The sequence below is a fragment of the Panthera tigris genome, chromosome B3 (genome assembly GCF_018350195.1).
Source record: "Panthera tigris isolate Pti1 chromosome B3, P.tigris_Pti1_mat1.1, whole genome shotgun sequence".
NCBI classification, from domain to species: domain Eukaryota; kingdom Metazoa; phylum Chordata; class Mammalia; order Carnivora; family Felidae; genus Panthera; species Panthera tigris.
The window spans coordinates 47,237,679-47,250,221 of record NC_056665.1 but is presented as its reverse complement, the minus strand read 5'-3'; the positions used below and the strand labels follow the sequence as shown (position 1 = coordinate 47,250,221).

The window sequence follows — 12,543 nt, the reverse complement described above, 5'->3', positions numbered from 1 at the left end:
ATAGTAAAAATTGGTTTAGCCATGGTTTTGGCACCTGCCTGCCCACGTAATTTGTATTTTCATAAGAATTAGAGTAGGAAGTAGATAAAATTGCATTGTAAATACTTCTAAGCCTTATTTTTCAAATAAACATTTTCAGTTAATAAAAGCTTAGAAACCAGCATGATCGTATATAGAGCTACATTTTGTTTCCATTGGGGATTTATTGCTAATTAACATGAGAGAGCAAAGTACAATTGAATTAATTCAAATTTCCAGCCTATCTGTGGACCCTGTAGAGTAAAATCTAATATTTGTATGATAAGGAAAATATGAAGTAATTTAAGAATTCTCTGAAGATACAGTGCTAAAGACATAGAATGACAAGGACTTTCACTTAAATCTTCTTTGATTTTTCCCCTCTCTACCAAAACTATCTGAAACTATATTCCAGATATGATTCCAAGGATTTGGGGTTTTTTTGTTTCCTTAATTTGTGGGCACAAATACCAGTCAGTCAAAACTACAGCCATTGCTAATGTTTTAGAAAGAAATTTCTATCCCTTTCCACTAACTGATGAGTGTATTGAAGGAAGAGATCAGGTGCTGTATTGTTGGATCTAAATTTCTTTAAAATGTAGAGAGCTAAGAAGTGACATTCATTGCTTTTATTCAGTATATTATCCTAGGATACAGGTTTCAAACCCAGTCCCTTAAAATTACATAGTTTATCTTTCAGAAAAAACTGTGGTTATTACAACAATGATAGCAGTTCCAGTAACGAGCTGGTGAAATATGCCCAGTGATGTTAATTTCAGATTAATAAAAATGTGCTTGACTTCCGAAGACATTTTTCTCACAATTGAAAACCAGTAATACCAACTATTCTTGTTAGCAGAACTAGTAATTGATTTTAGGCTGCTTTGTACTGAAAGCTGGAATTTTGTTTTCTTAATTGTTGTTAGGAAGTTTTACTTCATTTCACCCCTAACTATGTCCCTATAAATTCTTGGGCAATGACATTGATCCTTTTATTTATGAAACTGTTGAAAGTAAAAACATGTATTTTTATTCATTTTATAGAAATTCCAGTTGTGTTTTTAGTAGGCTAATTAGGTAAAAAGATTCCTTAACAGAGATTGTTTGTATGCCCCTGAGTTAGTCCTTCTACTTCAGACATTTCGCTTTGATGCCTTTGGTTTGAGTTCTTATGGTATTTAGTGGTGGGACTATCTACGTGTTTCCCCTCTTAGGCTCAGAATTACCCTAAAAGCCCCAGTAGTAGATCTGGGATTTATGGCAACATTTCTATTTCTATGTAATAATAAAATACCAAAAGCATTGAGATATTTATCAAATATGTCATTTAAGTATTCTTAGATATTGGAAAATTCTTAAGTTAGATTTTTGTTTTGTAGATTTATTTAAAATTTCTAATGTCTTTTTGGGGGGTTATATTTGTTTTAATTTAGATTAGAGTAGATACAAGGAAGGTAGGAAGACCTAAATTTCAGAGACTTTAAAATTTTGCCATTTTGGTTAAAGATACTTTTTATCCGAGTTTATATATCAGATCAGTATTCATAGAAAATAATGGCTACAAATGATCAGAAAATCAATAGGAAATTATTTTTAGGAAATTTCTTTAACTTCCTCTAACACTCATCTAGCACTTTTATCTGAATCAGTAGAACTATTAAAGCAAAATTTTTATTTACTCTTTTTTAAACAGCTTCTTTTTACAAAATACAGTGCCTCCAAAATTCAGAAGTAGAAACTGTTGTTTGTATTACTGTGTGAGGGACTTGGATTAATCAGCAATAGCTAAAGAATGAATTCTTACAGTAATTACCTAGTTTTTCTCAATTTTTAAGTTGACCCTTACACATATTTTAAAAATTATTGGCCTGGAGGTTTAATTACAGTTCTTAAAGATAGGATTTGACTTGGATTGTGGTTTTCTTTTTTTTCCAGTGACCTACACTTTCCCCTCCCCACCCCCCCCACCCCAGGTTTTAGGTACTCAAATATACTTACAAATTTTTTATTGTTCAATAAACTATATTTATGTAAAAATCAGGTAAGTGGATGTTCCTGAATACAATATTGCATTTTTATTTTGAGGGGCGCCTAGGTAGCTCAGGCGGTTAAGTGTCAGACTTTGGCTCAGATCATGATCTCACAGTTTGTAAGTTTGAGCCCTACATTGGGCTCTGTGCTGACAGCTGGGAGCCTGGAGCCTGCTTTGGATTCTGCTTCTCCCTCTCCCTCTTCCCCTCCCCCACTCACGCGCGCGTGCGTGTGTGTGTGTGTGTGTGTGTGTGTGTGTGTGTGTGTGTTCTCTCTTTCTTTCACTCTCTTTCTCTCTCTCTCAAATAAACATTTTAAAAAACTGAAATTATGATCGTGGAGGAAATTAGCCAAATGCTTTGTTTTGTTATTTTGGTAAGTTGATAAAGATTGTGCTAAAGATGATTTCTCTTATTATTTTAAACTTTTTATATATTGGAGGTCCATATTAGCATGTATTGAAGTCTTTAATGATACTTAACATATTGCAATTTAAAGAAAACTGCTATTCAAATCATCTTGACAACTGAGCTAATAGAAGCCTAAACAGGATAAAATCTTGATAATGATTACTGTATTTTAGAGCACGTTTAGAAAAGTGGATATAAGCTTCTCCTTTCTTTTTTCCAAATCAGGTGAAGGTGTTCCTAAATTGTTTGACAGTTTAGGCTGATTTTGGTTTTCATAGGCCTTGGAGCTTATGAGACTCCAAGAATTTTTTTTTCACAGTAATTTATGCAATTGTAAACTAGGTAAGGAAAAATTATCTAAACTTATGTTGTTCAATATAGTAACTACTAGTCACAGAAGACTTTAAATTAATTAAAGTATAATTAAAAATTCAATTCCTCAGTTGTACTATTCACCTTTCTAGTGTTCAATAGTCATGTAACTCGTGGCTACTGTATTCTGTAGCACAGATGTAGAACATTTTCATCTTCACAGAAACTTCTGTTGGATAGATTTCATCTAAATCATTCCTCTCATTTTCTGTGGAAGGGTATCTTAATTAAGATATATAGCTATTCTCACATACTAAAGAAAATTCCCAACTCATCTTCTCATCATTTGGAACATTTAAAAATATCAGCCACCACACAGGCTATGGATCTATTTTTAAAGGCATGGGGAGTGACATCGTCTTTTAACTCATCACTGGGATGTGACAAGATTAAAAAAAAAAAAAAAAGACAAGAAAAACCTATCTTTTTAACAAAAACTTCTCCTTCTTTGCATCTTTTCTCAATAACTATCAGAAAATCATTATGCCCCCCTGCCTGACAAGGATATTTCCAGTATTAATCACAGAAGGATGCACTGAAAGGAAGAACACAGTGCACAGCTTAGCCTTTAAAAGCCGAACAGAGAATGATTTGCCCTGAATTTGGAGTTATCCATATGACTAAACTGAATCATCCAAGCAAGTAAAAAGGAATGTTTTTGTTAACTTGACTCCAGTTGGTTGTATGAGCTAAAATATCCCAAGGATAATTGTGTAATCACTGTAAAGAGTAATTGTTGGGCGCCTGGGTGGCTCTGTTGGTTAAGCATCCGACTTCGGCTCAGGTCCTGATCTCATGGTTTGTGAGTTCAAGCCCCACGTCAGGCTCTGTGCTGACCGCTCAGAGTCTGGAGCCTGTTTCACATTCCATGTGTCCCTCTCTCTCTGCCCCTCTTCCACTGGCACTTTGTCTCTCTCTCAAAAATAAAATAAAAACATAAAAAATTTTTAAAAAAAGAGTAATTGATAAATACTCATCCCTAACGTGCTCTGTCACTCTTAAAGTCAGTTTGGGTGGATGGGATGAGGACATTAAACACATATTGTGGATTTGTTCTTTTCTATCAGACTTAGATTTTCAGTTATATTCATTTGAGTTGGAATAAATGTTACAGTCTGTTCAACATACACTCAGAATTACTCTTATCACCATTCCTGGAGGGTAAAATATAAGTGCTTGGGAAAGAAGAAAGACGGTCGGTCCCATGATCACTCCTATGAGCCTGACATTCTGAAATAGAAGCTAGAATTCTTTTTTTTTATCTTATCTTTTTCTTTTTTTTTTTTTTTAATGTTTATTTTTGAGAGAGAGAGAAAGAGCATGTGTAGGGGAGGGGCAGAGAGAGAGGGAGACACAGAATCCAAAGCAGGCTCCAGGCTCTGAGCACAGAGCCCGACGTGGGGATCGAACTCGTGAACCACAAGATCATGACCTGAGCTGAAGTCGGATGTTTACCCAACTGAGCCTCCCATGTGCCCCTAGAAGCTAGAATTCTCAAGAAAATTTCTAAATAGCTACCACTTAATAGAACATCTTAAATTACTTTAGTACCTTTTTATAAGATTTTATTTTTTAAAGTAATCTCTGTACCCCTCATGGGGCTTGAACTCACAACCCTGAGATCAGGAGTCAGATGCTCTATACCAACTGAGCCAGCCAGGTGCCCCTCTATTTCTCTTAAAAACAGTTTGACTCCTAGTAGATTTTAATAATCTTAAAGCATATATAGTCCTTTCTCTTAATTTTAAGATTGTTTGTTGTGATACAAAATCATACTTAAGATGTAAACATATGATTAGATCATTAACTAGGAAAAAAAAAACCTGGCATCTATGTGCAGGTGATCAGATGACATAAGCAGTCTGGTTTTAATTTGTGGCCAGTACTGATTGTAACTAAAAGAGACTTGCTCTTTTTGTGGAATTGGCGGACTGTTTCCCTACATCTGGAGTTAATAAAGTCTTTGAGACCACATCAGTTGCGCTTTGCCGCAAGAACTCTTTGATCTGAAAAATTGAGACTGGCACAACTGCTGCTTCATAACATTGCATCTATGTTTTTGCAAGCTGTGGTTGAGATACCAAAAGTAAAGTTATTTGGCTGGTGTTAGAAATGCTGTTAGATGGGCCTCTTAGGGAACCTTGTTTTTCAAAACATTTTTATGGTGATAAAAACTTTGAACTTATGTTAGTAAATAAAATGACAAACTGACAGTAGAGTTTTTACCGTTTTCATTTATAAGATCGATTTTTTCTAAGTCCATTTATTTTTCAAAATGTGTTTATAAAGACTAACATTAAAAAAAACTTTACCTCTAAAATGAGCCCTGTTTTTTTCCATACAGCTTAAAATTTTTACATAAGAATAGGCAAGTCTCTCCTGCTTTGTGTGGGGTTTTTTGGTTCTCTTGCTTTCCATGACCACGATCATTAACCATTATCTGATCAGCGTATCTCCTTGATTTGTAAATCAGTTTAGTCACATTTATCCTTTATTTGCTTTTATAACTGCAAACATTTAGGATTTTTTAAAGTGTAAGTATATCATGCATGGGATACAGTGAATTGAATGGAAATAAGAATAAGTAAATATAAATTGATAAAATACACATTTAAATGGCCATATTATATAGATTTTTTGTGTGAGATGGCACATCAAAACTGAAATTGTTTTTCATAAGTTAGAGGCTTACACAGTGTTTCAATCTATAACCTGGATAGAATTAGAGAATTTTCTATTTCCTACTTTGAGATCAGAGATGGTGTATATAGTAAATAAGCAATTGTACCAAGAAGCATAATGCTGTCTTCTGAATTTTATTCTCATTTGTATTTTCTTACTGTGTCTATGGATTTACTTTATTCTTCATCATTTGTAGTTTCAGCCTCGTTTAGGAAAATCTATGTATAAAGGGGACACGGGACACCTAGCTGTGGCTAAGTTTAGGTAGTGAAACTGGATTAAAAGAAAAAATTGCAAAGTTCCTTTCCTGAAAACTTTTTCCTGCCCATCAGCCTGTGTAATACATTCCAAACACAACTGTATATACCCAATTATTTCATTCTGACACTACCTCATATAATAGCACTAAACTAGAAAAATGTATTTAATATGTATAATGGGGAAGAAAACACATTTTATCTGCCACATTTCTTTATCTAGGGTCCTTCTAGGTAGTTCTTAGAAATCTGTCTCGTCATGAACTTCTCAGGTACCACAGGTGTATGTTTTTACCTCTGGGATGTGAGAGGAAACTAACCTGAATGCCAGTCCATTAAAAATACACACCTATGGTAGTATTGAAACAACTAGCAAGAAGAGTAAAAATTGACTTTTTGACGATGAATTGTTTTTTAAGTAGGAATGTGCAGACAAAAACTATAAGGAGCATTCTTCAGGGACTGAACAAGGGCAGTATTGGCAATATAATGGCTCCTACAAGAATGATAGAAAAATGATTGAGATACCATTAGCTAATGCTTAGAGCTTACTGTGCTAAACATTGTATATGTATTATCTCATTTGATTTTCCCATCAACCCCCTAATGCAAGTACTATTAGCACCATCTTACCAATGAGGAAATTGAGTCTTGGAAGGTTAGGTGATTTGTCAGAAGTCTTTACAGTTGTTAAATGCCTCAGAGGAAGAATAAATGAGTATGAATGATGGTTTATGTAAATAAAATCTTGGCCCCCATTTTAATCTCAGTGTGTGCTTCGTCAACTTTTTTATTAGTGCATAGACAAACATGTTTGCTCGGGATAAAATACCAGACTATGTAGAAGGACATAAAGTAAACATCCTCTGGAAGGATACCTCTATGTCCAGAGGTATAACTACTGGATTTCTTATGTATAATTACAGAAATTTTCTATGCTCATGCTACAAATACGTGTATGATTTTTATACATGCTCCCATAATTTTAATAAGGGAGCTACTTGCTTCCACTTAAGTGAACACTTAGGGTTTTTATTTTGGAGTAAAAGTTAATGGATATACCCTTATCAAACTAAAGAAATACGTTTCATACACCATTCAGTAGGACACATTTCCATTCTTCCTGACTCTTGGTTTACTTTTGCCTTTACAGAGCATGCATCACCTTAATTGTTGTTTGTTTTCCTTCTTGATTTTAGTAATCACCATGAGAATGGTTTTATCATGTTTTAATTATTAAGGATATTTGGCTGCCCATTTAGTTTTGCAGAGAAATGACAATTTTGGCCATTTGCCAATTCAAAATGTTCATATTTTGCTTATCTGAAGCAAAGGTTTACCAAAGGAAATTAATACTGCTCTGATAAATTAAATGAGATTTTTCTTATAGCTGTGCCAGACTTAGAAGTTTGCTTGAAATTAAAGAAAACCCCTCAGCAGAATTTGGTTTTAATTTTGCTAACCTTACTAATAAGTTAAACAAGTTCCTGAAAACCCGTGTTGTGCCTTTCATGGATATCTTTTAATAATAACAAAGTATAGTAACTTTTAACCAAACTCATTTTGTTTTTGATAAATCTTATAACAGTGAAAAGAATGAATTTTACGAACCCAAATTCTATTTCATGCTATATTCAAAAGACATCTGTTTCCACCACCACATTTTGAATCATGAGCCTATATATGGATTTGTGTTTTGTAAGCAAATTCAGCATTTATGATTTGTTCAACCACTGGTATAAGTGTCACACAAAGATTATTTGGAGTAGTATTTTTCTCTAGTAATCAGCCAAGACCAAATATGTAGGTGGTAACCAAGTTAGATTACGTATGTGGATTTAGTCCACTTCTTTGGATTTCTGGTAGGCCTTTATAGATACTAGATAGGCCTTTTTAGGCCCTTGGTGAAATGTAGCACTCATATTACACAAATGATATGACACTCATAGCCATTTTAATTAAATTTCCCATTTAATTTTAAGGTATATGCACCATCCCCAAGTTCAGATGATTTCAACCGTGAATCTCCTAGTTATCCATCTCCCAAGCCACCAACCAGTATGTTTGCTAGCACTTTCTTTATGCAGGGTAAGTACTGCTTGATAGTTGTCAATCCTGCAGCAGTTTATCTATTGTATATTAACTAATATTTTAAAACTGTGAGGAAAGAGAATACCTACACAGGTATTCACATGTATAAATGTATCAATGTATGTATGAATTCAGGTATATCTATGCATTTGGGGCCAAAGTAAGTTAAAATTTCTAATGTTACTTATTGCTGATTGCAATATAGTCGGAATATCCAGCAAACGTTTGGAGTGCCTATCTAGTATTGATTGAACTTACAAAGGACTTCATTTGAGAAAAATGAGTAGAGCTGCTCTTTCTCATAGAATTTAAGTGAATGAAAGCTATTAACAACTCTTTCTTATTTAAATTGCAGACTCAGGTCACCCCTAGAATGATCAATATAAATACAGTGAATATCATAGAACAGATTAAGACTTGTTCAGAGAGAAAAAGTGTTGCATTTCCTTTAATTCGTATCTTGCGTTTTTATTTGGTCTCCTGTGGTTTTGGACTATGGGGAGCATATACTATGGGAGCAATAAATCACTACATAAACGCTTCCTTGACTTTACACTGGTGAGTGAAGTTATTGCTAACACATTTCATTTGAAGACTGTCTATAATATAGTCATTATCAATTTCTTATGTTTACTGTTAGAGAAACTTATTTATTCCACAGTTTCATAGTTTTTTATAATAACGTACATTGCTTGTTATAAAGAACTTTTTTGTATATTTATGGGTATGCCATTTAACCAAAATTAAATCCAACCTATCCCCATATTTGAGATTTTTTTTATCCTGCTTGATAAGAATTTAGATCTTCTAAGGATTTTTATAACAATATACCGACTACAGTTTGGATTGTTTTTCTAACTATAAAGCCTTATTCCTTCTTTTTAAATAGTAATTACACAGTTTGGAGGGAAGAAAAGTAGATGGACGACTGAGTCAGAAGGGGCAGGGAACGAGTATCTGGAGGGTACCCTTTGGAATTCTTAGAGCATCATCTAAATAAAAGAAAACGTTTTAGCTAAGGAAAATTTTATATTTCTCTTTTCGTCTTAGATGGGACCCACAATTCTTCTGACCTTTGGAGTTCATCAAATGGGATGAGCCAGCCTGGTTTTGGTGGAATTCTGGGGACCTCCACTTCCCACATGTCTCAGTCCAGTAGTTACGGCAGCCTTCATTCACATGACCGCTTGGTAGGCTGTAACACATGACTAGGGTGCGGCAGCACTTTGTCCTCACTTGTGTTTCTCTTTGGATTACAAGTGTAAGATTTGATTCTGCCAAAACTTCTGACATGTAAATACTTCAGGGCTTACTGCATTTAGCCTGCCTTTTTAAAAAGTACATGACAATAGTAACGCTTTATAGCTGCCAGCTTGTAATGTTCTTTTTGACCTGTTGTCATAGTTGTCCAGCCATATGTGCAGAAAGTGTATTTAATAGATTATGTCTCTTTCCTCCTTTCTCTAGAGCTATCCTCCACACTCAGTCTCACCAACAGACATAAACACAAGTCTCCCGCCAATGTCTAGCTTCCATCGTGGCAGTACCAGCAGTTCGCCGTACGTTGCTGCCTCACACACTCCTCCCATCAATGGATCAGATAGCATTCTCGGTGAGCTGCTTTGGGTTGGCACAACTTCCTAAAACCTACTTTGGGGATTTTCAATGAACCCCACATCTTTCGATGTATTTTTTAGTATTGAGTCTAAAAATGAAAGGAAGGAAGAAAAGCTTTTAAATTGTCATTAATGTAAAAACTGGTAAGGAGCCCATCTTAAATTAGCTCATTAAATACAACACATACACAATATTTGGTGATTTGTTGTGACTGTGTGTGAGATAACAGTAAAGAACACCCTTGAAATCATGGCAGAATGCTAAAAAAAAAAAAAAAAGCCTGCCTGCTAAAATTCTTTGTTTTTTACCTGAAATATTCAGGAACCAGAGGGACTGCCGCTGGAAGTTCACAGACAGGTGATGCACTTGGAAAGGCTTTGGCATCTGTGAGTATTGATTTTAAATATTTTGCTGAATGAATTTTACACTGCTAAACAGTATTTTGTGGACAGTATGTCATAAAAGGTGTAGTTATAACAAAATCAACTTCATAACTCATTTAAAGCTATTCTTGGTTTATATTGATTCATGCTGCTCTTAAAATAACTCAGGAAAACACCTTCCAACCCCACTCCCGCAAGACCTATCCTTCTAACTTCAACTTAAATATGTTTGACTTAATGGAACAGATGTAGTAGAAGGAAGAGAAATTTGGGCATCTTTAAATTTAAAACAAATTACTGAGATTAATAATTAAATGTACTTATTAGTTTTAAATACATACTTAGTAAGTTGCCCATTCAAGTAAGTCAAATGAAACCAAGAAAGACAACTCATTTATTCTTCACTTATTCTTCTGGTCCACAGAAGAAAGTGCCTTCATGAGAAATTTTTCCAAGACAAAAAGTAGCTTACATACTTTTTAAAAGGGAAAGTCATCTGCAACTGATTCATTCAAAAAATAGGAAAGGAGAGTTTTCCCAAAAAAAGCCAGATTCATTGAAGGAACTAATGCTAACATGAGTAAAACTGATTTAAAGGAATCTCATAATGTTTTCTTGAGCAGCTAATTTATATCATATCAGATCATTAATGAGAAAGCAGTGATTGTTTTAATAGCTAGCTGATCCTTAAAATATCAAAACTAAAATCCCTTCTTTTGAAATTATTTTGGGAAAGCGTTTGCTAATAATCCACAAAGACTCCAAATCTACTTATTTAAAAGAAGCCCTTCTGCTTTGGACTTTATGAATTTGTCTCCTAAGGCTTTTTATTTCTTTTCTTTTTTCCCCTTAAATGTTATGCCTCTCAGAATTCCCACAGAATTGTCTTACATTTTCTATGAGGTACAGTTAAACTCTATCAGACAACATTTACTGCTATTCCTGGGGAAGGCAGACCACTTAATGTGTGAATAGAGGAAGCAACCATTGAACATTTAAAGAGATAAACCTCTTTGTATCTAGTTTCTGTAGATAAACCTTTCTCTGCATCCCAGTACAAGTTTCTTGAGAAATAAAGCCAAGGCAAACTCATCAACCACATAGTGGAGCACCCCACAAAACAGTGCTCAATAAATGTTTGTTGAATTCAGTCTTAACATCATATGACAAAAATAGTGACGATAATAACAAAACCCACAAAAATACCAGCTATAATTTGAATCTTTACTAGGCACTATGCATTATACTTAGCATTTACGTGCTTTGTTTCATTTAATCCTCAAGAAAACCCTGTGAGGTTGGCATTATTATCCCCACATCAGAGAGAGGAACTAAAGTTTAAAAGGTTAAGTAACTTCGGCTCAGAAAGATTAAGTAGTTTGTCGTAGGGATCACCAAGCTAGGAAGGGTAAAGCCCATATATATTAGGTTAGAACCTTGATCTGACCAGCTTCACTACTGTTTTTTCAGAAAGAGAATGCTCTGAGTGTTGTTTTACAGGGTGTTGATGAGGATTTAAACGAAGTTGTCCTACTTTTTCTGGACTTACTCCCACCTAATGAAAACTACCTGCTTAAAAATAAAATTCTATAATATTAAATCTGAATGCCTCCTGGGTATTTGATTGGCTTGCCATATTTGTTCTGCTGATTCTGAAAGAATCCAATAGCAGATATTTCACAAGTAGGAAGAGAAATTACATTGAACTTTCAATTCTAGGCACCTTTAAAAAATACAACCTGCATTTTGGGGGCTTTTTTCCTCAAAACTCTTTTGTTTATTTTATGCAAGGAAAACTTCTATAAAGGAACCTTGGTGGGTAGGCAGGCAACAATTTGTGATGTTCTCAGTGGTCCTTCAAGCTCCCTTTCAGTTACCCTTCTAGTGGTTGACTGTTTTCCCATATTATGACCAGCATACTAGCCAAACCAATTGGCATTAGGAAAAAAAATTTCTCTGTGAGTGGAAGCCAGGGAAGAATGTCTAATCTAGTTAGTGGGTGGGCTTTGGTTGTCATGGAAACCCAGTTCTGTCATCCTATGTTGTTACTAGGCAGGAGCAGCCAGGTCATTCCATAAATCATTTCTGTCGTAGCTGACGGTGATGCATTCCATCTGCTCCATCACTGCGTGCCATAGTCTGCACATTTGAAAATCCCTTCCTTCAACCCATCTGCCGCCCCCTCCCCACCAGACACCTCCCTAAACACATTCTTTTCTCTAACTTCCATTACAGATGCACATTCAGTTTAGTGCTCACAAAATGTACTGAAAAACAAAAACATTACATGGGGAATAGGAAAGATTAGAAGAGATGAGGAGAAGGAATTTTCTGAGGATTATATTTGAGAGTCTAACACACACATCAGAATTTTATGTTAGGTATTACAGATACTTGGAAATGGTGACCCATGGGTATTTTGAAATTTTAACTTCTTTAGAATATGACATTTTGAATATAGCATCTAGTTTTAGATGGAGAAAACACCATGCATTGTCATTAGGAGTTATTTCTAGCTCTTCAGTCGTCTGATACATGTCTCAGAAGGTCTTTCATGTGTGAAACATCACAGGGTACAACCTTTGTTCTTTAGTTTAGGTATTAAAAAGCACACAGAATACTGTGATTAAACATGTAAGGCCAGATAATACATTTGCAAAGGTTCCTTTATTTTAGGTTTAA

At 34.8% G+C, this 12,543-nt stretch overlaps 1 protein-coding gene across 11 annotated transcripts in view; it reads left to right on the top strand.

Moving 5' to 3' along the window:
* The window catches only part of TCF12 (transcription factor 12), a 375,236-nt gene that overhangs the window by 318,554 nt on the left and 44,139 nt on the right, over nucleotides 1-12,543 (top strand). For all 11 annotated transcript variants that reach the window (XM_042988780.1, XM_042988782.1, XM_042988781.1 and 8 more), the window contains 4 exons: nucleotides 7,753-7,858; nucleotides 8,912-9,051; nucleotides 9,329-9,473; nucleotides 9,800-9,864. In XM_042988780.1, coding sequence (XP_042844714.1) covers nucleotides 7,753-7,858; nucleotides 8,912-9,051; nucleotides 9,329-9,473; nucleotides 9,800-9,864 — 456 coding nt within the window. The remainder of the gene's footprint in view (nucleotides 1-7,752; nucleotides 7,859-8,911; nucleotides 9,052-9,328; nucleotides 9,474-9,799; nucleotides 9,865-12,543) is intronic.